This window comes from Diadema setosum, chromosome 14 (assembly GCF_964275005.1).
Source record: "Diadema setosum chromosome 14, eeDiaSeto1, whole genome shotgun sequence".
Taxonomy (NCBI): domain Eukaryota; kingdom Metazoa; phylum Echinodermata; class Echinoidea; order Diadematoida; family Diadematidae; genus Diadema; species Diadema setosum.
The window spans coordinates 23,160,034-23,187,637 of NC_092698.1; the positions used below are offsets into that span (position 1 = coordinate 23,160,034).

Genomic DNA, 27,604 nt, shown 5'->3' on the forward strand with positions numbered 1-27,604 from the left:
TGTATTTCGAAAGTCAGTTGTAGTCCGTCGAAGTTAATTTTGTAGCTATTGAGGGGCACTGTTTGATTGTGATTGAGCAAAGTAGCGGGCGCGACACTTAGGCCTATTTCTTTAACGTCGTGTTTCTCACTTCCTTCAAAATGTCTTACATGGAGGAGGGGGGTGGATACGAATACGAACAAAACTGTTGCTACTAGGAATGATGACTCATGCAAATAAGCACAGACAGTAGCACTCCCGTGTCGCACTATGGATCAATGTACAACGATAACGCAGTACTTGAAAACGATACATGCATTTCCGCAACTATACCCAAACTACTTGAATTTTGGTTAACATGAAATGTTGGTACAATTACAGTAACCTACCACAGACCCATTATTGAAAAAAAACCCAAGAACTTCTTGCATTTGTCACTTAGTGCCTGAAGGTAAAGGTAATAGTATTATAGCGTGGAAAATTTCATTTTAAAAACTTTTATTAGGGCATCCGTAAAGAAACTGTAGTATATGAATATCTTTTCGTCTTTTTCCGACCCGTCGGACAATATAAAGCATGTGCTGTATGTGTAGACCAAACTAGGCATATAAAAGCACCCCTTTTCGAATGAGCAAATTTCCCTTCGATGATATCTTTGCTTCATTAGATATTACGCTTTGATGCACTTCTCTGTCATTTTCTTAGTACCATTTCTATCATTTTTTAAATAAATAGAAAGGAATTAGGACAGAAAGTATGAACTATATGAAAGCAAAATTTCGTAGCGTTTGTACAAGGATATCAGTCCAAATACTGTTTTCCTTGTGGCATTTCTACCTCTGATATAATTGGTATGCTTATACCATGGCATTTAGGGTGGTTATAATTCAAATGCGCATACGAGTTTTGATTGTGAATCATTCCACAGCGGTGTACTTCTCACATAACCTGACATTCTTTCTGATTTTCCTGATTTTCCCCGCAGGAGACATGCGCATGCGCATTGCTTACCGGGAATACCGGTACCAAGTGAATTACCGCGGTATCTATTACCGTGTTGTTTCGCCAATGTGAACGGTGCCAACAAACCTATAACGGGAATATTACTACCTCGGTAAACGAAATTTCAATGCACCTGTTTTTAGCGTTGGCATTTTAATAGTGAATCTAGCAGAAGCTGCAGTATATAGAATAATGCACGAGATGGAATGTGTGTAACAGGGATGATAAAACTTCCTGAATGGAATTCGGAGGGTTACCCTACGGAGGTTATAACGTGACAGTGCTCTTTAACAGGCAGGGCACAGAGCATGTCAGCCGCATCGCACAGGAAGCGTGATCCATCTCTCCTCGGCTTGTAATACTTGTTCTCCGACTTGGGGCGTGTGTCTGCAAGCGGCCTTTCGTTGGGTGATAACCATCAGACGTTCAGCGTGAATATCGTAGACGTCCCACGGCCAACAAAGGGAGGTCCTTAACCAAGGACTTAACTCTCGTCTACTTATGCAGAAAAAAGGGCGCTCCTTGGCCCATTTGTGTGCATGTCGGTGTTTAACCATCTGTTAGGTCTGTACAGCAACTCCGAGTGCCTTAAAACTTTGTTCAAATCTCTGACTGAATTTGTACAATTGGCTTTGGACTACATATTTTATTACTTAGAGGGAAATGCAGAAATGAAATCAATCAATCAATCATAATCAATCAATCATAAGCCATCAAAACCTATCAGACACTGTTAAACGTTGATGTTGTATCGCGATATTTCCATAACTAGACGGTTCCCCTTCTTGTATTTTCTCCATTGTTTGCTTTGTTTTACAATTTTCCCATAGTACAATTAACTGAGTATACAAACTTCAAAAAGGACAAAAATAATACTGTCATCATAATAACATGTGTCGATTATCAGACATTGTGTCAAATGCGTCTAACGTATAGCATTTTCAGGAGGATAACAATTTATTCATTTTCATTCATTTCATTTAATTTCATTTCCGGCCAAAGCATATAATATGACAATTGTATATAAACAAATTAAGTACAATGTAACTTGTGCATATCCAAATGAAATTTAAATACACGTCATTTGTTTACATGAAACAGTAAACATACCGTAGTTGAAGAGATACATGGACAAAATGTGACTGAATCATAACAAAGAAGAGTCGGAAATGGAGGGGACTGCTAAAAAGCCAAGCTTGTAGAATGCAGTCCCCTCGTGAGTAGTGAAAATTATAGTAATAATGCAACGAGACAATTATACATATTCTTTGGGAAGCAGAACATCAAACGAGTACGCACACAAACGCATACACAGACAGAAATAAAGTAGCTCTCTTACATATATACGCGTGGAAAGAGTAAACAGGAGGTCAAAGGCCAGAAAGGGCAAAGGAGGAGTAAGGGTCGATGCCAGGGCACATGAGACTTTGGTCTTACCGAGAAGTGGACTATATATGAATAATATGTTATAACGGTTACGAAATAAATTAAACAATGTAAAGACGTTAACAGCAAAGACATCAGTTAGCAGCTTTCAAAAAATGCAAATCCCCAGTAATATGAAAATTAATAAAAAATTTCTTTAATTTCAAGGTAAAAGTGTTGAAACTTAAAGATTCTTTTATGTTATTGTCAAGGGAATTCCAGAATTTAGGTCCAGCGAAGGAGAACATAGACTTTGCAAAAATCGTCCTAAACAGTGGTAAATGGAATTCATTGGTTTGTCTAGTGGGGTATGAATGTATAGTTTTATTTTGAATAAACATGGAGTCAAACGTAAAAGTAAGGGAATGATTTACTTATTTGTACATAAACTGTCCTAAATTTAAACAATACAAATCCTTAATTTTTAACATATTATTTTGATAAAACAAGTCATTAGTATGACATCCCCACAATTCTCTACAAGTAATGCGAAGAGCTTTTTTCTGCAATAATAATATTCTTTCTAGATATGAGGAGTAAGTGTTGCCCCAGGCGAGAATGCCATAGTTCAGGTAGGGTAAAATTAAAGATGAATATAACATTAATGAAACATTTTTGGGAAAATAAAATTTAACTTTATTGATTACGCCGATATTTCTAGAAATTGTACGGCAAATTAAATCAATATGCAAATTCCAGGTGAGCTTATTATCAAGAATCAAACCTAAAAATCTAATTGAGGAAACTTCTTCTACGGCTATATTATCGAAAAAAATGTTATGAGATCATTTTTCCAAAGAATTACTGAAAAGCATACATTTAGTTTTTTGAAGATTAATTGACAATTTGTTGCTCTAGTCCAGTAAAGTAAATTTTTTAACTCAATATTCATAGTATCAATCAAAAACACAGGATCGGAACTAGAAAAGAACACATTTGAGTCATCAGCAAATAATAAAAAGGAAAGAATACTTGATGAATTTTCAATATCATTGATGTAAAGAACAAATAAAAGTGGACCAAGTAAACTTCCTTGCGGTACACCACAAGTGATCTCATGCATAACAGATTTATGACCATTAATATAAATTGTTATTATAAATATAAATTGTTTGCGATTGGTAAGGTAATTTCTGAACCACTTCAAGGCTATGCCTCGAATACCATAATGGGATAATTTGTAAAGAAGTATTTTGTGGTCAATGGTATCGAAGGCCTTGGAGAAGTCCAGGAACACACCTATAGTATGATGAAATTTATCAATGGCTTTGGAGACTTTATCTAGGAAAGAAAGGACTACATGAGATGTGTTTTGTTCTTGCCGGAAACGAAACTGATTATTAGAAATGATGTTATGCTTATTAAGAAAATCCAAAAGTCTAAAATAAACTTTTCCCAGTAATTTAGAGATAGTCGATAACAAAGACATTGGTCTATAATTACTGACGTCTTCCCTATCCCCTTTGGATAACCTTAGATACTTTCATAGCCTCGGGGACAATACCATTACTTAAAGACATATTAAACACATGAACCAAATGATCAACAATTACATTTATATTTTTTCTTTTAAGAACATTATCGATATTATCATAACCAACACTTTTTTTACTCTTTAAGTTCCGAACTATATCAATTAGTTTGTTCCGGTGAGTGGGAGCAAAAAAACAGGAGCTGAAATTAGGCGTTTGTAAAAAAATCAACAAATAACTTTTGGGACTTAGGAATCTTTTTAGCAAAATTAATTCCTATTTGTGAAAAATATTGATTAAAAACATCAGCTATAGACCTTGGATCAGCAATTGTAAGATCATTATGCTTGATTGTAGTAATACGGGATGTTTCTTTGTTTTTATTAATGTCCGAATCAATAACTTTCCAAGTATTTTGGATATCATGTTTAAAGTAATATATCTGATCACTGAAATATTTTCGCTTTGCACAACGCAAAATTTAAGTAAGAACATTCTTATATGAAATATATATATATATATATATGACGAGATTCCTCAGTACGTTTAATTTTATCAGCATAATACAAATTATTTTTTCGGTTAATTGATTTATTCATTTATTCAGTCTTCTTTAAAAACAGGGTAGTCTTTTCAGAGCCAAAAGGCCTGCTTTTAAAAAGAGCCCTGTTAACATAAATATAACAATTACACATCGAAAACATATTTGCATAAGTGTAAACAAAAAATAATAATTACATCAAAACCAAAATATACCAAGTCAAAACACAATAACAACTAAACAGGAAAACAAACAAACAAACATGTTTGTGGAGATCGAAGTCTTTGATCGCATCAAAGACTTCGATCTCCACGGAAGTCTAGGGAATTTTTCTGAACTAAAGGAACATACTCATCTAAAAGTGAATTCAATTTTCTCATGAATAAATCATAAGCATAATTTGGGTCCTCAGCATCATATACCTCAGACCAATCTACTTCATTAAAACCATCTTGCAACCTAGCTATATTATCGGGTGTAACTTTTCGAAAATACACTGGAGAGGAATTCAAACTACGTTTGCGATTAAAGGGAATATAGGTAAATATGGGGTAATGGTCGGACAAATCTGATGAAACATTGCCAGAAAAGGGTAACGGGTCAATATTGCAGAATATATTGTCGATAACAGTTGCTGAATGATTAGTTACTCGAGTTGGCTTTGTTATAAGGGGTAAAAATGATGAGGACATCATAGTATCTAATAGATTCTGAGCAGTATTTAAAGGCATAATTTACCATTTGCAGATGAAACTAAAACCCACCATTAGTGCTTTAAAATAGTTCTAAAATGTGAGTTAGGGATAGAAACAACCACGGTAAAAATTTGAATCCATATAATCAATGTTAAGTATTTTTAAATACACAAAATGTGAACAATAGTTATAATAAGAATGCTTCCAGACTAAACCGTCTACAGTTATGGTTTATTGAGAAAAATACAGATATATCCTTATATTTTAGGATTTATTGCGAAAATTTCATATTTTAGGATGTTTTGTGATACAACAGATGTACACATATGCATCAAAGGTGATATCTTGAATTTTTTTTAAATCACCGTTCCCAAAGGTAAACTGGACCTTTAATGTCTGAAACTTAGATACAGCGAATCTACGTTAAAATCTCCCATAATATAACAATCTTTATTGTTAAAAATTGGATTTTGCAATAATGATTGCAAATAACTTAAAAAATCTTGAACATCAGAATTTGGAGGTCGGTACATGACTAATACAAGTATATTCCTAGAACCAGGCACGTTAGTTACAATAAAGAGTGATTCTACAGCTTCACTCATGCAGTCCAATTCACTGTGAATAACATAATCAAGGTTTTGCTTTACATACAGGGCAACTCCTCCGCCTTTCTTACGCTGACGACTGTTTTCTATAAAATCATAAACGGGGAGAGAGAACGTAGGCATAGAAGTCGGACTGATCCATGTTTCACTCAGACCTATTACAGAGAAAGATGATTTATGAATGTCATTCATAAAACAGCAAAAAATATCAAAATTATAATTTAAACTCCTTATATTAAGTAGCATCAACGAAAAACCTTGGGTTATTTCAGTTAAAGCTTTGAATTGATTAATTGTAAAATATTCAGAACTAGAATATTGTTCATTGTTATCTTCACCAAAATTTACACTTTTAGTATGAGAATTAAAATCATAATTTGCACAAAAACATTTACTGTAGGGTTCGTTTGATGCATGTGTTACTGAGCCGTGATTAAACATATTAAAAAAAAAATCATCATTGTTTAGAGAGTGATAAGGAAAATTCACAACCTGTGTCATACTATCCATCACAAATAAATAGTATTACAGCATTCGTTGATGGTAAGAACAAGAGTGCATTCAAGTGTACGAGGCAAAGACCCAGAGAGAAGTGCAGAAGGAGCAGGGGCAGAAATGTAAGTAATATACGGAATGCAATGAAGGTGTTCTCGTCACCGTCCATTACAATGTTGATTTTGCAGTATAGGAAGGCTGAAAAAAAAAGAATGTTTGGGCAGACTCCAATAGATGGGGCCTTGGGATTTTTCTACCTTTCACGAAAGCATCAGATTAAATGTCATAAGTTTTCTAAAACAACTTTCGAAAGACTTGTTAAAACTTTAATCTCAAGTTGGATTTCTCCGTTTATCACCCATAAGTTTATGAAACTGTGCATGGAAACCCCATCGAAAAATAGTCAGTAGTAGCTTTGATTCTTTTACGTAATAACTGATATCTTTGATAAGTATCAAAAGTTCTGGAATCTGAAAAACTCCTACCCTGTTTTCGAGATTTGAAATACCCCCAGCTCCCTTTTGCACACTGAACTTGTGGTCAGTCGGTGTGCTCGAAAAATCCTGAACCGCATGATGAACTAATATGAAAACGAAACGGAGTGCGGTCTGAATTCCCCTGTAAGTTATGTAATAGGGTCAACAAGACAAGTGCATAATCATATTGTTACCTTTGTACTAATTGAAAGCTGAGGACGGACGTGGCAAATTCGAAATTACCTTTGCCTCGAGTTTTGCGCCAGGAGATTTTCGATCACTCGAGTTGTTATATAGGCGCAAAATAATAGTGTGTTTTTTTATATAATATACAATGTGTAATGCGCTGAATCATCAAATTATAATTCATGTACTGTTTCACATTCAGTGCCACACGCGGAACAGAATCACAATGTGCCAAGTTCTGCACCTGCTAACAAGTTAACAATTGTCTAATTGCCGCAGTCGTAATGACTTCACATCCTTAGGTAGACATTGTCGACGAATCAAAGAACACTGCAACACTGAACTGAAAGCCGGAACCATACAATAGCCCATGTCCTCCCTTTAAAGAACCTTGCAGTGTCAGTCCAGTCTAGACGAAAGCAATGACAATGTGGCTGGGCTTACGCCAAGTACATTGTCACGAATAGAATTGGAGAAAAGAGAATTCAGATACTGACACAATGTTTTGCGTCACACTGAGATATTATCGAAGCTCCAACAGTCAAACAATTCTCGAACAGTCGAGGAGTAATGTTGACTAGTTGATGCAAAATTGAAGGAAATTAGGAAAGAGGGCAAAGGGTTTAAAACAATCAGCTGTCCCTAGGAGAGACAATGAAGCCATATTTTATCCTAAATCTTTAATTCTCTCGTTCTCTTTGCTGCGGTCAGTGGTCAGTGAATTGGCAAGCAAAAACGGATGAATCTTAATGATGTCATTTGATTCAGTTGTAACTGTAGGCCTCCTATAGCTTTCGTTCCAACATAGTACAAAAGTGACCTTAATACTTACACATAACGGTTTACAGTTAACAGTGAAAACGTCCAACTATTGCATCGACTTACATCGGGTACATGTGTACATTCTTTTTTATATAGTCATGTGTATAGACATTATTACACAATGAAGAAAAGTAGCATTTTGAAAATTCATATTGAAGAAAAAAAAACTACATCATTGTTTACTTTGACTTCACTTTAGTGTAAATAATAGCCACGTCATTATTTCACTCAATTACCCAGTGGCTTTGGCTGAAAGATAAATTCTATGTAGTTTATCAGTGACTTTAAAGTATGTAAATTGACAGCGAAAGCAAATGACAAGCAAATATCAAATCACGTTCGTTTTGACCTTGATCCTGCTGGAGAGGTATGTTGCATCACGATACAAACTTGCTTGCCAAATCGAACTTCATGTGAAAACAAAACAAAACAAAACAAAACATGATGTGATGACATCATCCCCACCCACCCCCCCCCCACCCCCCCTTGTCGGCATGATTATTGTGGCATTGTTTTATACTTCGGCATGTCACGGTAATAAATTGAGTTAACACTGATTCAAAAATACTTAGTCATAGAGAAGATACCACACAACCATTGTTCTTCGGCACATTGTAAATTACTGTTGGGTACAAGATATCAACAAATTTAAAATATGTTAATGTCTAAAAAGTCCTGACAGGCTCCATGCAAAAATGTCTAAATCCGTCAACATTGACATCAGTACATAATTATGGCAGTTAAACTAGAATAAAACATTCTTATTTAAGTTGATGATTTGTTGATGATTCTAAAGTTGTTTTTCTTGCAACTAAATGACAACTAGCTCTTCATCGAAATAATAAACATGGATTATTCAGTGTCTGAGTAATATTCAAGACACAGATCTTACATATCCGGGTGCTAATGATTTTTACCAGTTTTCTTTTTTCTTTTTTTTTTTTTTGCGTACAATCTTAATCGAGCATGTACCATTCTGATTCTTTCTAATCTATGAAAAGCAACTTCGGGAAGTTCTTTTTTGACCAGGATGTTTAAGAGTTCTTCAGCCATGACATCGTCGACATAAAATAGGAGCGTTACATTGTCAGACGAAAAGCCGTATCTTATTAGCCAAGAATTTCAAGATATTGTTTGTGTTAAACTAGTTCAGACGCCATTTTCTACGTGGTATATCATAAAATAAACAATAAACATTTCTTTCACACATTTCTTCTCAATTTTCTAGGAGTATTATGCATTTTACTTTGTAAGTATGTCTGACAAAAATATTGACTTGGTTTTTGTTTTGTTTTGTTTTGTTTTGTTTTGTTTCTGGCCATGTGTCATTTTGGACTTTCTTTTTCTAAAGCCAAGGGAATACCAATATCTTTTACATGAAGGAGTATTTCAACTCGTTTTTTCTTTCGTTTGCTTCTGCATCTATTATTCCATTTTCTTTGTCTAATCTATATTGTCCCATCTATTTGAGAGTATTCTACTCTAAACGGTAAGATAAATTACATATATTCGTCACCTTCTCATTCGAATAGTATTCAGCTACTTTTTTTCTGTAGGTGAATTTCCAATGTAAGAAGAGGAGAGACTGTAGGAACTCCAAGAACTTATAATGAATTTAAACAAAAAACTTTTTTTTTAAGCCATTTTCTTTCGAGGAAGAAGGTTTGCAACGGTTGGCAAAAGGGTGTCGGGCATGTCTGGGAACCGCTGTCTTCCGTCTGCGATGGTTCTCGTGATTAGTCTATAAACAGGACCAACTGGGATGAAAATAGCCCTTTTTGCACTAGTTGCTATGTTTAGAAGTTGTGTCGTGTTTTGATTTTGTTTGACAGCGTTTAAGATAAAAGGTCGCTTACACGGCCTCATGGGAAGAAATTTAAAAGCAACATTTGTTATATTACCATAGTTGATACCGTCCTAAATGCCGTGCAAAATTATATTTCCGTCTATTTTTTCAAAAAAATTCCTACACAGTCATTTATGATAGGCAGATTTGTACAATTATTTTCTATTTTCTTACAGTAAAAAGCACTTTGTCTTTCATTAAAAAAAAATCAAAGAACTTCACCGCAATCTAAAAGCATGTTACATGAACACAAGAAAAATAAGTATGACCGCAAAAATACAACATACGTTCATATTCTGCCGAGATTGCATTTCCTAGTAAGCCATTTTCCTCCATCGCAAGCACAAGTGCTTTTTACATGACAAAAATAATACTTTTAAGATCAAGATATTCATAATCCCCTATATATGACGTTTAGTGTTGTTGTTGTTTTTTTTTCATCACGAGAAAATGTGTTTAGATTTCTTATTTAGATTATTCAGATTCTATTTAGATTTCTTAGTTTTGACCGTGTCAGAAGTGGTTGAAAAATCCATAGGAACATCAAGGCATCCATGCATTTATGATATCTCTGCAATGAAGGATGCGGTTGAAAAGAGAACATGGGAAATAAATAAATAAATACAAGCATCGATTGCGAAACTGTATACATAGACATCAATCACTATTAGCTTGCACCATTAAAAAACTAATCTAGCTAGGATGTACCGTGTGCGTTTTTGTGATCTATATCCATTCCAATGAATTACATTATCAGAGCCCAATTTTGTGATGAATTATGAGTAAAACTCACTTACAAAATCATCTGATGACGTTTTATGGAATGGCAAGGTAAATATGGGACTACGAAAACAGTGACATTTTACAGGTCATGTTGTCTGGGGCGAATCAGTCGGCACAGCATGTACGCGCATGGAATGATGGTGAACTCTTTGCCATCACCCGCTGCCATACTGTCCAGTGCATATCGGGCGAACGTGGTGCTAGAGCAATGTACCTTTCCATCTACTTCCGGTACTCCGAGTCAGAAATAACTGGAAAGGAAAGCCTGTAACTCAAGAGGAAACATGGACCGGCCCCAAGGATTTAGGCGGCTAGTGATCCAACTCTAACGGGAGGGAGAAAGGGGGAAGGGGGGATGTTTAACGGACTGAGTTAAGTGGATGAAGTCAGAATAGCTAGAGGAACTGGTTGAGGCATATTGATAGACTCTTTTTCTTGATTAGTGAATCCCAGTTTACTTTGCAACATCATTACACTGTTCTTTTGTTTGTTTGTTTTTTACTGAGTTATGTTTTATTTTAAATTTCTAGTTTCGTAATTCCGAGGGTTTGTTAATATTTCTTTTTATTAACGAACCTCGGAATAGGTAACCTTATTTAATCTTTGGAATTACGAACTTCCGGAATATTAAACGAATCTTCCAAAAACGCTACAAATTATCGGAATGACGAACATCTAGGTATACGGAGTTTGTGTGTTTCGGAATAACGAACCTGAATTCATTTTGGAATTAACGAACTTTAGGGACATTAAAGGTCACCCGGTTCCGTAACTCATGAGTCAATCATTCAAGCAAACGATTGTTATGACGAGCTTTGTCTTGGCCCTAATTTAAGGGGTAGGTTCTCGCGTAAGTGTAGGGAACAGTAAATGAATCTGCTACAATTGAAACATGACATGATATGCCTTCAAGGTCATTTTAATGTTTACATTAGCACTTATCTACGTCATGACAAGATTTTGAAATGCCATGGCGCCGTTTGATTTTGGATAAGAAGATAGAATATTAAGAACCTTAACATCTTACTGAAATTGTAAAACTCTATCACAATTTGATTACGGTTAAGTTTGATTTGACGTGACTTCTGCATTTTTTTTTTTCTCAGAGAACAATTAAATAATGCGTAAAAAGAATCCTTCACTCCTAGTATTCTGCCTTGTACAAGGTAATGATAATACAACATTATATAATATACAGTTCGACCTCGATTATCCAGCCATGTCGGGACCGGCGCTCATCCGGATAAGCGAATTGGCCGGAAATGGGAGACACAATGTATATGGCTGCCGTCCAAGCTGCCGTCCCAGTGCACTGGCAGCTAGGCAGGTAGCGTACCCCGCAACGGTGGGTGTAATCTATGCTAGCTTGCGCAAAATTGTAGTCCCTTCTTCACAAAAATAAAGTATATCTTTATGTGAAAATCATACATGTTTTACTTCATTAGATATTGAGAAAGCTATCATGTGCATCTTATCAAATTAGTGAAATAGATCCATGAAAAGATGTTAAATGTCACTGTTTTTTCTCAATTTTTGGATGAAAAAAAAAGTCCTTCACTGCGTGAACGCGTCCGGATAATAGAGATTTCCGGATAAAAGGAGGCCGGATAATCGAGGTCGAACTGATATGATATGATATGATATATAATATAATATAATATAATATAATATAATATAACATAATATAATATAACATAATATAATATAATATAATATAATATAATATAATATAACATGATATAATATAATATAATATAATATAACATAACATATGACAAAATGAACATCCAAGTGATTGGGAAATAGTTGTATTAAAACAAAATAGATGTTTCTACAGATTTTGTTTTCTTTCTTCAACGCAGAAGGTGATTCTGACATCACGCTACAGATGGGATTATTAGTTAAGACCGGCCCCCACTTCTTGTTCTCACCAAATTTACGTTACGTTTGCTTATCGACTTGCGCCATCTTCGCTTTTGAAGCAGTACATCCTCAGCAGCGAACATCCTCCGCTGGCCGGGTTACTACGAGACACGACTGCACTCTCTTCCGGGGGCATCCTTGCTGAGGTAGAGCCTGCCAGACCTGATGTACACCTGCGCCTTGGCAATCCTCCAAAGCACACCATATACAGGGTTAACTTCTTGCCCGCGTCACGTTTTCTGTGTGCACCCCAGTTAATTTAAGATGTTCGCGCCTGTCTGCCAAGTGTCTGCATAGCGATTCTGGCAACATTTCCGCACACGTATCAGACCTTCTAGACTCGCAGTTGGAAAAAAAAAAAAAGACACCCTCACACGCAAGAGATACCCTGAGTTTTTTTCAAATTTTGATTCGCCGCATTCCATACGTAAGTTTAGTATCATTGCCATGCAGTGTTCACTTCAACAATGTCAAACACCCACAAATTCTGGAACTACTCTATAGGTCTCGAGACCAGCGGCCTCGTAGAATATCATACTTGAAGGCAAAATTTAAATGTGTTGCTTTAGTGAAAGATGGAACCATTTGAAAATAATGTCTTCTGCAGTGGTTGAAGACTAGACCGTTCTAGATTTTGGTCCAGTCCAAGACATGATCTACATCACACTTAGAGTATCAAGAGGACTTGGGGTGAAAAGCATTTTCATACCCAATCTAGGCCTTTAAGAGTACGTAGACCCCTTAATCTTGACAAAAACCGAATGTGGTGTACATGTTTAATGATACTACTACTAATTCTGATAAGAATGATTATATCATTTGACAATTATTATAACAATGATAACAATAACACCACGAGAACATCATGACATGTGACAACATACCAAGGGTACCCTCGTCTGGGTTTTCGCTGCTCTTCCAGAGGGCTCTGTCATTATGGTTACCCCAGCCTTGCCAGGTAGGCCCCCTGGGTCAGGAGCTACACTGTCACGATTGTAGTCAACACGTTTCGTCCAAGGCTGAACTCACCGAACAGGATTCGAACCCATGCCCCGTTCTGTTCACAAATTCAAACTTATCTATTAATTCTTAAAGTCAGTTGAAGTGCCTCAGCAAATTAATTTTCTATTTTCCTAGGTTTCTTTCCCTCTGCTGCGGATCATGTAACATCAAAAATTAGTCTATCACATTTGTTCTGCATTAGAGTCCCTGTGGTGTCGGCGACTTTCGACGTTGACACAGAAGACAATGAGATTCATTATCATTATTTGTTCAAATTATCATTGATTATTGTAATAACGACAATCTTTTTAATCCTGATTCCGTCAAATGAATTTAATATATACAGCAGTGATATATCTCTATATAGTTACACGACATGGCTCCACTTCAACGAAAGTATGTGACTATTCTTCAAGCACTGTCGTCGTTTCTACTACTACCACTACTACTACTACTACTACTGCTACTACTACTACTGCTACTAGTACTACTACTACTACTACTACTACTATGACTACGACTACTACTAGTACTACTATCAAACTGTACTACCACTATTACTAGTACTACTACTACTACTACTACTACTATGACTACGACTACTACTATTATTTATATATATCTTTTATTCGCACAATTAAAGGCAATCAAATAACATAGAAATCACATATACAATAAATAAACATGACAAAAAAAATATTGACAGATTTAAAAATCACGTTTCAAGTCAAACACAAAGAATCAATAATTTCACATAATTCGGTTCGATTAAAAAGATCACAATGTTTGACCCCATCCCTAATGTCTACTAAATCCCTCACTGACTGGGCTTTACACTGTAACTCACTGTCTATATTTAAACTGATATTGTTATACCCAACATTAAGGCGCTCAGCCTCCTTCACATTACTACAAAAAATAGAATTCGGATTTAGGCATGCAACCCTAATGGTAGATTTCAGCAAATTTGAACCAAAATGAAGTGCTTTACTATGAAATCTCATAAAAATCTGTACGAGCTTTTGCTCAAGGGGAACACTATTAGATAATTCAGCCACAAGATCACAATGAGTTCTATTACTTATCTTCCATATCTTTCTCAGAGCCTTTCTCCATGCAATACAAATATCACTAAATCCCTTACTCAAAATAGACCAAATAGGTGAACCATAAAAACTACAGCAATATTGCTTAAAAAGCTGACACTGTAAAGATGAGTAAATATGTCCAAAATCCGATCTGAAAATGTTAAAACTTCTCCAAAACTGAGCAATGGCTTCATGTACACAACTTTCCTGATCAACAGTACTCAAACAATGTCCCAAATGAGTAGCCCTTTGAATATTTGAGACAGAAGTACCATTCACTGTAACTTGGCAATCAATAGATGGGTTGCCTTTTCCCTTAAAAATCAAAAACTGACTCTTCTTACCATTAAATAATATATCATGTTCTTGAGCATAATTTTCACATATATCTATCAACTTTTGTAAACCCCTTTTTGTTGGGGCTAATAGTGACAAATCATCTGCATAACCCAGACAGCCTGCATAACTGTCACCCATTGTACATCCAATTCCACTCTCCTGAAGTCTTAAAAACAAATCATCAACATATACCAAAAACAATACAGGGGACAATACCCCACCCTGTTTTACTCCATTCTGCACAGAAAATCTATCTGAACATTTTGAACCCCATAACTTTTGATTAATATATAAACTCACCAACACCCTCAAAATTGCTGGAGATATATTCCTTTGCAACAGCTTTCTAAAAAGTACTGAATAATTCACCCTATCAAATGCCTTAGATGCATCTAATAACATGACATATACATCACTTCTGTTGTAATTATAATAAGAGATAACCTCAGACATAACAAATGTGCACTGAGTTGTTGATGAGTGCTCTTTAAATCCAAATTGCATATCAGAGGTTCTCAAATGATCTTTTTCCAAAAATAAAATCACCCAATCAAATACCTTTCCAATAATACTGCTGAGAGTAATGGCTCTATAATTATCTGAACAAGCCAAAGATTTTCTTTTATCCTTCGGTATAGGAACCATGGTGCCCCCTGACATGCTGGTCGGACAGACTCCATGAACTACCATACAATTAAATAAACATGTCAACCAAACAATCAAAGAGTTTGTTCCATTTATAACATGATCAGAATACATACCCTCATCGCCCCCACTTTTACCACTTTTCAATTTTGCTATACCCTCTCTAACATGATTAACAGTTACCATATTCTCTAACCCCTCAACCATTAATTTCTTATCAATTTCCTCACAAATATCCTTAATCTCATGAGACTCATATGGTACTGAGTTATAAAGACCATTATACTTTGCACTAAAAACCTCTGCAATACTCTCCTCACCACTTAAACCATCAACTGTATTAGCACATAAATTATTTTTTCCCTTTAATTTCTTAACCTCTTTCCATAAATCTCTATACCTATTATCACATAATGCAGCACCCATACTTTCCATTCTTAACAATTCAGAGTCTCTAATAACCTTCCTAACAGCTCTGTGATATCTAGCCCTACTCAACCTATGCTGGTCAGCAATCTCACCAACATGGGGGCAACCAGATGCCTTCCAGTGGTGGTGCCACATAAGAGATTCCTGTCTTAAGGGCTCAACATATTCACTCCAACCAGGAATATATTCGCATTTCTTACTTGCCTGACTGTCCTTACTTGGACCAGACTTGGGGATGCATAATTCAGAAGCATCAATACATGCTGAAATGATATCCTGATATAAACTGTTTACATTATCAAGGTGCTCAATACAATGTACATTTGTGCAGGTTAGCACATCCTTATTACAGACAATCCTATCCAACATATTATCCAGAGTAGCTTTATACTGTAAAATATGTTCATTTGAGGCTCTTTCCCATACTAATTTCTGTACATTTGGTCTATGCGCATACCGGTAATCACTGTAAATTACCTCCACATCAATAATCAATTCAACTGGAACATGGTCTGATATTAAGTGATTGTCTATAATATGACATGATATAATAGATGATGTTAATGCAGAGGAAATTAAAAAATGATCAATTCGTGAATTAGATCTCCCGCCAATAAAAGTATAAGGAACAATTGCATTCTCAGCATCAATCCCTATAGATAAACCTACATTGTCAGTGAACTGTTTCAAAACAACAGAATGTGGAGAATTTCTAGAAAAATCAGTATTTAAATCCCCTCCAAACAATATGTGTGAGGGATTAATTCTATGTATAATTTGTTCTACTTCATCCAAAATTTCCACAAATTCCTCATCTTGACAATTATTATCACGAGGCATATAAGCATTGATAAGCAAAAAATCACATAAATTCCCACATTTGAGACGACCGGCACACAGCCTGTTATGTTTGCATTCTACTTCATCCAAACTAAACCCTGCTAAAGCATTGTATAATATAGCACAGCCACCATAGGGTCTTCCTTTTAACATAACATTCTCCGACATAGAACTTTTGCCAATCATTTCTACATTATCCCCACATTTCTTCAGTTTACTTAATTGACTATTATACAAACAATGCTCCTGTATAAAAAGGACATCATTATTCAACATCAACAATTGCATAAATTCATATTTTGGCCCAGAATCCTTAAAATGCTTACAATTAAAACTACATATTTTTAATTTATTTTTAGTCAGCATATAAAAATATGTAAAAAAGGAAAAATAAACTCAAAAAGTCTATACATCACTGTCCATAGTCCATACTGTCCATACATTTACTGACTCTTCTCGATGTCATGCTCATTTCTTCTATTAAACCACCGTCTAATACACACACCATGTGGCCATAGTTCTGGTTCTAAAACTTTTTGCTCCTCATCCTTGCTCACAGTAATGTGAAATGAGTTGAATTTTGCATCACCATGGCTCCTCTGCTCGATACTAATCAGTTCTATATTGTTTTTGTTCATATGCTCCTTAATCTCATTTGCACCATCGTCTTTGTGCACCCTATATATAAAGAACTCCCTACTTGGGCTAGGGGTAGATCTCAGACCCTGCACAGATTTTGCGCTTCCTGCTACATGATATGGTCTGGACTGGTTCACTACACGTTCTCTTCTACGTTGTCTTTTTCTTTGCTCAGCTGTATACTCAAACCCTTCATTCTTGATGTTGTCTGTTTTTCTGTTCTCATCTTTCCCATTAGTCTTTCCCCTGGACGACTGGTGCTCTACTGAGTCTGGCGGAGTATTGTTACGTGGAGTTGCCTTATTGCCGTCCATAGTTGATGCTGGAGTGCTATTAGCTGTGGCCATCCTCCCTCTGGCCACCACCTCAGACAGCAGCGGTTTACTGTTCTCCTCCGAGTTACATTTAGTTTGCGTTTTCTGCTCTAGTAGAATTTGACGAGCCGTTATTTCCGATAAGGCACTCTCAAAAACAGTTAACTTAGCCTCAAGTTTGGCCACTTTTTCAGCAGTGCAAATCTCGTGAGCACTTTCCGGTGCCACCTTGGGAATTTTGGCCCATTTTGCTGCCACACATACCAATCTAACCTCCTTGTGCTCATCAATGTCACTCATAGAATCAATGATGTCTTCACAATTTTTGATTTTCTCGGATCTATTCTGCGAGTCCTTCCGACTTTTCTTTCTTTCTGAATTTATGCAGTGATCAAACTTTGCTACAAGCATTCCTTTAGCTGCACTAATATCCTCTTGTGTGAAACTACAGGCCATTACTTTAATCAGGCTCTCCTTTGATGCAGAGTGTCTATGTTCATCGGCATACATGAGGACTTCGCTGATCAGTATATGCTCAGACTCAGTTGACTCACATGCATTTCCATCCTGAGCTTTAGCACATTTCAAGCAAAGCGTCTCACTGCCCTTAGTCTTGCCTTTACATCCCTCATTAGAGCACGCCCCCATACTCTGATTCGGTCTCACTCAACTCGCATTACTTCTTATCGTAGTGTTCACTCAGTCCCGAATGTACACGTACAAGACGTATCACGCCACATACAAAGGGCACATGTACCGCAAAAATCACTGCACGTGGGACTGTGTAAGAGTACGGGCGAGCTTCCACGTACAACCTTCCAAATTGTTGAAGTTCAATAAAACACACTCCAGTGCTTAAAAAAACCTGATAAAGGTTCATATAATACCTGATACCAGTCTGTTAGCTTGCAGTCTCCTTGCAATGTCATAAAATCCTCCAAAACGTGGCTTATAGCGCTGATATTTCCGACTGATATTCCCATATGAATCCGTGGAAATCCGTGGAAATCCTACTACTACTACTATTATTATTATTATTACTACTACTACTACTACTACTACCACTACTACTACTACTACTACTACTACTACTACTACTACTACTACTACTACTACTACTACTACCACTAGGGTTGTACCTACCAATACTACTACTATTCCTACTACTATAAGCCAGTTCGTAATTAGCTCATGGGCACGTTGGTACAAATGACCTTTTTTTTTTCTCAGTTGGTTAGGCACTGCAATCGTTTTCAAAGAGACATTATGGGTACCGGTAAGCTTGCCCGACGTAGTAATTCATGGATTCGTGTTCAAACAATGAATGAACTTGCATAGACCAGGTGACCAGAATGGTCCGTCAATCAACCGTCGGGGAAGCATCCATTTCATTGTTTTGCATTGAATGCATTAAAAAAAAAACTGTTTTATTCTTATTGCCAAATACCAGGTTTGCTGTCAGGTGGATGTACTGGCAAGCAACATTTATAAGGATTGCATGAATAATCATTGTATGACAGATGCTTATCTCAGTGAATTTAAAAACCAACTTGCCTCTTGGTACAAATGACCTTTTTCTGCTCATGCGCAAAGTGGAACTACGAACTGGCTTATTGCTATTACAGCTATCATTCTGATACTTCCTTTTCTGATGGCATGCCTGTACTCATATTCCTTCTGAAGGACATTGTATTGGCGTATTATTGTTGTGAATATGTTGCATGTCTGATATGTGTTTTATTCGTTTATTCTTTTCTTAACATATATTAAGTGCTCGCCCTTCTAATCTTTGATGTTGAAAGTTTGAAAAAAAGTTCATGTTGGATGCTTCGTCCCCACTCTCATGCAGTGTTTTGATGCCCATACGTTAATCGCAGCAGCCGATGTACGTAACGCACACGACATCTCTCAGACCGAACTCGAAACGCTGGGGGCGCATTTTATCAGTTCCGTCCTTCATGGCTATTGCATTGGCGAGGGTGTGCTGGTCCCACCCTCTTACTTTGCACAGTACATCTTCAGCGAGTTTGGAAGTAATCACATCATCAGCGAAGCAGGTAATTGCTGAGTGTTTCCAATACTGAAGTGTTGATGGCAATGATGTCATGATAATAATAACAATGATGATAATACTAAGATGAATTTACAAAGCGCAAAACCTGTCTACGTATTTTCCGTGCTGCAAAAGCTACTGGTAGAGTATGCTTGACAATAATGCGCAGTATGAATACATGTCTTGAGTCCTAATTTAAAAACTATTACAGTTCGGGATTTCCTGACTTCTAAAAATCATTTCACAACTAAGAGCTGCGCTGGCAAATTCTGGGTCTCCTAATGTTGTGTGGGTTTTTTTTTTTTTCGTTTTATTATTTGGGATTTGTTAAAGAAGAGTGTTTGTAGAGCTGCGCAGATTATGAGTGTGTTATGATATTAAGCACTACACTAGTTCAGTAATGTAGCTGGAGTTTGGCCTATGAGTGACTTGTATATAATAAGAATAATCTTAAAAGGATATTCTTTGGCGAATTAAAAGCCAGTGTAGCTGTCTTAGAAAAGGATTGATCCTCGAGAGCCTAGGTTTATTGTAAATCAGTCGATAACAGACGTTTTGGATTGCAGTCACCCACCTTGAGAAGCAGGGACCCCATATTACAACAACCAGTACAATAGTCCACGTTACCTGTGGTACATTCAATAGTTTTCATGCTACTCGTATTCTCATCAAAATATTTCCTGATACCTGTACGTCTGAGGTTATATATCAAGTGGTGTAATGATTTGCACGCCTGTGGTGTGTGCTTCCATGTTTAGATGTGTGTTAAAAAAAAAAAAATTCCCAAGATTACAAATATTGGAATAAAATTTTTGTGACAATGCTTTCATCTGATATCCCCTCAAAATCATTCCGGACATTCTCGAGCAATATCATGTCAACAAATGAATTTTTGCTCCCTTTGTCATCTTTGTTTGTCTAACACAATATAACAATGCACAATGTATACAGCTCAAGAAAAAGTTGTGCATTATACTCTTGTGGAGTGTGTTACAGTGAGTCAATCATATAAAATATCATTTCGGAACAGTAAAGACACACACTCATACACGCTGACATGCGCGAAGCCGCCTTTTCAATTGCTTCTTAGTTACATTTGTGTTTAAGATCCGTTTGTGAGGTGATATGTTTAAAAACCAAAGCAGCGAAAACAGGTCGCTATTAACAGAGGGTGGTGTCTATAATCAAATCTTGTTAGCGAAGAAAATACAATTTCTTGTTTATGCTACAGATCAAGATCGATCAGAATGTGACAGAAAGTGCTACAGTCGCAGTCAATTCCAAAACATGCTTTAGTACATTCCCTGCTGCATTTTCGCAATGTAATAATTGGAGAGGGACCGCGATTTGAAGGCAAAACTCAAGACGCACGACTTTCCCCTCGTTGATCGATGGCTCAATCAGTTTAATGCTTATTAAATTAGCTTGTTCTTGATGGACCTCCCCATGACGCATGGAATTCATTGCAAATCCACCCACCTAGCACGTATATTTTGCAGGGTTTTTTTTAAGTGCAATGCATTAATCAAAGTCAGCCCCAGAGTAGGTGCTTATCGTTCTTCAAATACGGTCAAAGCAGTCAACAACAGCTCTAATATAATGTATTCTGTTTCTTTTTTCATCATCTACTTTTCTTTCCTCCTCAATGGGGGGAGGGGGGGGGGGGGCGGGCAGGGGGCGGGCAGGGGGCGGGAGAGGTGTCTGACTGCAAAGAAGTTCGGTGAATTTATTTTGAAATTTGTTGCAATAAAATTATATTAATTGCATCGCAACGGAATGTAAAAGAGATGCTAGCTGGCCGTCTGCGTCTTTGCATGTCTCTGTATGCGTACACATTGTCAGTGTATTTTTTCTACTTCTTTCTCATCAATGAAGTATCTATGGATCCCTATCATCAATCGATTAATCAATTTATCAATCAATCTATCTATCTATCTATTTATCTATCTATCTATCTATCTATCTGTCTACATGGTTGTACCTCATATTTGTAGTGTACATATGTTAACGTATCTGTATTTGTTTTCAGTTTTCCGTGATATATTTACTTAGAGTTGAAATGTAACACTAAGTCTTGACATCCCCGCAATAGTTATATTTTCCCCAAAGAGATGACATTAAATCGTCATCTTTCAATGGAGAACATAACTCCCAAGGGACTCTCAAGTGATGTATTTCTAACAATAGACCAGGCAATATTTGTTATAATATATGGTCTACATACTGAAATACAAATCATCTTATTATACCCGCCTCGTCATATTGTATGTGGTATTATACTACCCAATGTCACCCACATTGCTCGCACTTCACGATTTCCATTCACGCCGCATTAGTCATGAAATCACATTCATATGATCAATCATCAACCAATATTTATGTAGACTATTTTGAAAATACTGTATGTAATTGTTGTTGCTGTTTTTTGTTGTATTTCTTCCTCTTATTTCCCTTAAGAGCTAAGTGATGAAGAGTTGCACTTCTATGTAACTTATTGTTCGATTTTTACACTGCTCACCCCGCAGAGGGTCATTTTCAATGTTCTATATAGCGCCATTTCTATTGACGCTTTAGAGTGTAATCGTATATGACTTTTGTTAACATTTTTCCCCTTAAATATTGGATTGTGTAGGTTTCCAGCGCTTGCTGGGAAGCATCAACCTCGGCACGGTCCAGACGGAACAGACTAGTGACACCACGGTCATCGTCCACGACCACGGAACGCATGGCCACGATCACGAGACAGGGAAGGAACACGTAGCCACTCCGTCTACACCCGATCAAGGTCACGACCACCACGGTCACGACCACCACGGACACGACCACCACGGACACGATCACAGCGGCCACGCCCATCGCCGAAAACGAGCACCGGCCGTTGATGCTCATCATGGTCATGAGAATGAATCACTCCAACAGGTAGGGCCTAGTAATAGAGTGATCCGTTTGCATTATCATCATCTGAAATAATGTAAGGATAGCAACCTTCATCAATAAAATGCATATTTCTTGATGTAAATTTTTAGGTCTTCGACCATGTGCTTGAAGAACACCTGAAATTCCCCGGTTTAGTAAAATAGTGTAATTTGAACATCATTTTCACTTGGCACGTTGAAATTTGTTCTTTTGTTTGGATACAATTTTATTAAATGTGCAACCTATTTTCTAGTGACTCTGCAACTATTAAGAACTAGATTGTTATTCCATTTGATTTTCCACACATCTATTTCTTTTTTTTTTTTTTGCACACAAGGTCTAGGTAAAATCAAGGCCATTATTCGTGCAGACTGAATTAAGCTACTGCAGAAACACAGCAAAAAGATATGCATACTGATCTTCCAGCAGCAAGCAGTGTCAAATGATTAACACAACAACTTTAATTTCTTGTCCGTAGGCTCTCCTCTTAATTATTTTTTCCGTAAAAGATGGCCGTTGGGGAAAAGTTGTACAGACGGAGCAATAAGCGTTAATTCCTACCCTCTCTACTTCCTATCAGCCTATTGATTGTCCATGCATCCACCATTTGTCCCGTCAATTCAAGAGCGTTTTTACGAAACGAATCCCATGATAAGACCAATAGCATTATAGTCTATAACTCTCTCAACATTTCCACGTCAAGATTTCAGACATCAGAATTTCAGGTATATAATGACAAAAGAAACTGTAGAGACTGTTCCAACTCTCATCACAATGTTGTCACAAAATGCGTTATTATAGAAAGGGTGACAGATTTCGAATTCGGAGAATGTGAAGTATTGTGTGTTTGTTTGTTTTTTAGCATCAAAACCATGATGTAGCTAGTGGCTTTAAAAAGCAGATACAAAGGAGCATCATAGTCATTAAACGGGGATACATCAAACAACATTGGCATAGATATTGCCTGTCCTGGTAGCCTCGCCTCGGTTTGAACACACTAATCTCTTTGAAGGCAGAGGATCATAATACTGTGATTACCTCATCCATTTAGGTGGCACCGCCCCGCCTCCCCAGCATAACTTTGGGCCCATTCTATACACCGTCATGGTCTGGACAGACATACTGTTTCAAACACTTTCAATGTACTCGCCGGGCAAGCTTCAAATCTAACGACATCCTGCACGAGAGTCTGCTTGAGTGCTATCTACTGAATCACAGTGCTCTCAAAATATCTTCGGCATCATCTCGATTTTTTTTTAAACTTTGTAACCATTGCTTTGTAACAGTCACTTGGGGCATGGCAAAAGGTAACCTCTCCAAAAGAACAACACGGTCACCTACGAAACGCACATGACTTTGACACCTGTTTTACCCAATGAGGGCTTTTGATGTTTAACCCTAACCCTAACCCTAAGCCGTTACAAACGTTAGCAAGTTTACCCAAAACAACAATAACGACCTATTAGCTGTCAGCACCTGGGAGATGTATCATGTTTGGAGAACATGAGTCAGTGTGTTGACGAGAGAGGTATTTAATTGAGACAATTCCGTAGTGAAATTAATTGTAGTAGCAGTTAATCAGTGACCACACTCTGAGTTGTATTAAGAGGGATGGGGGGGGGGGTGGAAATGATAATCTTGAAGAAGGTAAGGAAAGGTGGCGGTAAGTAATGGTGATTTCACCTCACATATTCCATGGTTAAAGCAGGTGGTTTTGCCTCATCATGAGGACGAATGCAGGCGATATTGTCAACAAGGATCTCTGAAGTACATTGGTTTTATGTTTTCGTCACATTTCTCTCCCCCCCCCCCCCCGGGCAAGCCTAATGAGTGGTTATGATTCAAAGAATTACACACGACGAGCACTCAAACTCAAAGTTCCCGATTCGAAACTCTTGCCAGCAGGGGTGTAGCGTCGTTTGGCATCGCACTATTTCGTCGTTGTCTAGTCCTTTTGTGGCACATAAAGAACAGTTGGTGCCGCCGCTGGCCATGTTTGTAAATAGAGTTAGCAACATACTCAGTTCAACTCGAAGAAACACAAAGCTTAGCTCAAAATCATTCTAAACTCGGCCTCCCATCACATGTGGCTTGCTGTGATATTTCTCAGTTTCCCCTTTCAGATGATTCAATGTTATACATGAGGCAAGCATTGCTTAGACTGCAATTTTAGGCGATTTGATTAATGAACTGAAGCAAACTATTCTAACTTTGCTCTTCATAAAAGTTATAACATTATGACTTGGCCGCATAGCAGGAAGTTCCTTTCGTTTCCTTAATCAAAAGACTTCTAGATCACAGAATAGGCAAGGAGAATAAAAGGCAATGAATTACTCTTTTCTTTGACAGTTGCATCACTTTATAAATAGGAATGCAATGCACCTTAATACGAATACAATACACCTTCTCCCAGTAAGTGCGCATCACACTTCCCTTGACTATAGCAAGTGAATCGTATTTTGCGATCATAATGATACTACTCACAAGAAACATCTGGCAAACATGTAAACAGCAAAATTTACGAAATCTTTCTTATATGTACATGCTCTAACGTTCTATTAGAGAGTGCTGAAGAGATGGTATAGTATTGATTGAGATGAGACTTCAGCTTTTTTTACTTCTTGCAAGATAATTAGAAACCACTTCATGAAATGTTGAAAAGCATACAATTCTAAGATGAATTAAAACTTTATTTGATAACGAAAATCGGTTCGAATCGGATGACATATCAAAAACAAAGTAGAACAAAGCGATCCTAATAAAAGGCAGGTCCCACATTTTATTAGGATTGCTCTGTGTTGGATATCTCAGCCATTTCAAAACCAATTTTTATTATGTAAACTTTGAATTCCTCTCAGAATTACATGCTCTTTCATATTTCATAACAGTTTCTCATTATTAAAAAAAAAAAATCATCATAAAAAATGGAAACCTCAGATCCCATCTCAACCGAAACTGTACCATCCTTTTAAGGCACAGCGAAAAAGAAAAACCCGTCTCTTCAAACATGAGTAAGCTCTCAGAGTACGTATTGAGTACGATGGATTTTTCCCCTCCTCCTTTCGTTTGATGGATGCGATCCCAGTGTTACTCAGCGGAGCAGCTGATGGACATCTTTGGCGTCAACCACGCGCTGGGCATCTCGGAGTCTCAGTTCCAAGAACTCTGCCCCGCCATCTTGCAGCAGGTGATAACGGACGCGTGTAACCCTCACGCGCATGGAGACGAGATCGGACCAACTTCCCCCCTGACCAAACTCGAAGGTAGGTTGTATGTCTAGGTTTTGGTTGAGACCTAACTTCAGGTTTCTAACATTTTTTTTTCCTTTTGGGTGAGATAATGAGAAACCTTCTATGAAATGTGAAAGAGTATGTAATATCAAGAGGAATTCAACATTTATTTGACAACAATTGGTTTTGAAATGGCTGAGATATTCAAAACAGATCGATGCTAATAAAACGTGGGACGCGCCTTTTATTAGTTACGCTTCATTTTACTTTGTGTTTTGGATATCTCGCAGCCATTTCGATACCGATTTATATCAAATAAACTTTGAATCCATCTAGCTTTAACATTCATTAAAAAAAATCTCTAAGTATCTTCCAAAATGTGTAGTAAAAGTCCAATCTTCATCTCAACCACTACTATACCATCCCTTTAAGCAATGGGGGGGGGGGGGTATGGAAAGGGATGCTACGCATTGTTCATAATTTAGAGTAACGAGCGAGATAATGAAAGAGTCATTGGAAATGGACACAAAGAAAATGAAATAGATATAATCTTTTGAATATGAACGTGATATGGGTAGCAGTAAATAGATATCATTGCAGATTGAAGAAAATACTTCAGGACTATAGATATGATAATCATCAAAAATTTGCTCCCGTGGCCAGTGGCATATGCCCCTCCCACGAAATTTAAAATGAGTACTCTTGCAAAGTCATCGCAGGTCCGGGATATTGTAACACGAACAATATTGTTTTCTCTTTCATCCATTTCATGAAAAGAAAAATTCAGTGCAGCCACATCATTTCTTTTTTCTTTTTTTTTTTTTTTTTTTGTCCTACAGTGCATATTAGTATTGACGAAAAGAGCGACACACATCTACTTTGGATTCAGTTATGTGACAACAGACCATTCAATGATGCGAATAAAGTAAAATAAAACCGATTGTTGCTTGATTGTTGTTAATCTGAAAATAAGATGAGTGTATTTTAAATGATATATTGGTTTTACGGACAGTTGATTACATAAAATGTTTGGAGCTTCTTATTTTGCTTAATCACCTCAATTTTTTCTCTTTTTTTTCAAATTCAAATGAAAGTTTATTTCCAATAAAACATGCTTGTTGTTGGACAAATTCAATGGAAACAAAATGTACAATGTATTACAACAAAAAATACATATGGTATGGAACTAGCTGTTCAAAATGATTGCGTTAATGGAGAAGAGGGACCCATGTAAAAGACAAGCTTGTAGAATGGTAACAGACAAGCTTGTAGAATTTATTCCGCGTAGCAATAAGAACATTAGTGTCGGGAGGATAGGCAACACGGAGAGCGAGGAAACTGCGACGAGCAAAAATTGACAGGCAGATTATGAAGTTATAAAGGGTGTGTACAGTTCTGGTCGAGGGGAGGATTTAGCTTTTAACGTTTTGTGAGATATTCAGAAACCACTCTATGAGATGTCAAAGAGCATGCAGTTCTAAGGGGTATCAAAAGTTTATTCGATGAAAGTCGGTTTTGAAATGGCGGAGATATCCAAAAACAAGGTGAAACAAAGAGATCCTAATAAAGTTGTGGCATGTCGCCTTTCATTAGCACTTTTTTGGATTTTCATCAAATAAACGTTGAATCCTTCTTAAAATCACATGCTCTTTCATAATTATTTCATAAGAGGCTTTTCATTATCTCACTTAGGAATGTTCAAAACATGAATTCCCACCTCAACCAGTACTGTACAGTCCCTTTAAATAAAAGGAAAGATCAATACACACGTGAAAAGAAAGGGAACAGTGAAATAAGTAAGAGATTAACATAGAAGGATATAAGGCAAAAAAACAAAAACAAAAAAGATGGACTGA

The 27,604-nt window shown here is 36.8% G+C and overlaps 1 protein-coding gene across 1 annotated transcript in view; it reads left to right on the forward strand.

Annotated features, from left to right (window-relative positions):
* The window catches only part of LOC140238220 (zinc transporter ZIP12-like), a 66,111-nt gene that overhangs the window by 15,985 nt on the left and 22,522 nt on the right, over window positions 1–27,604 (forward strand). The window contains exons 3-5 of the mRNA XM_072318156.1: window positions 19,399–19,606; window positions 22,235–22,521; window positions 25,604–25,781. Of these exons, the coding sequence (XP_072174257.1) occupies window positions 19,399–19,606; window positions 22,235–22,521; window positions 25,604–25,781 (673 nt within the window). The remainder of the gene's footprint in view (window positions 1–19,398; window positions 19,607–22,234; window positions 22,522–25,603; window positions 25,782–27,604) is intronic.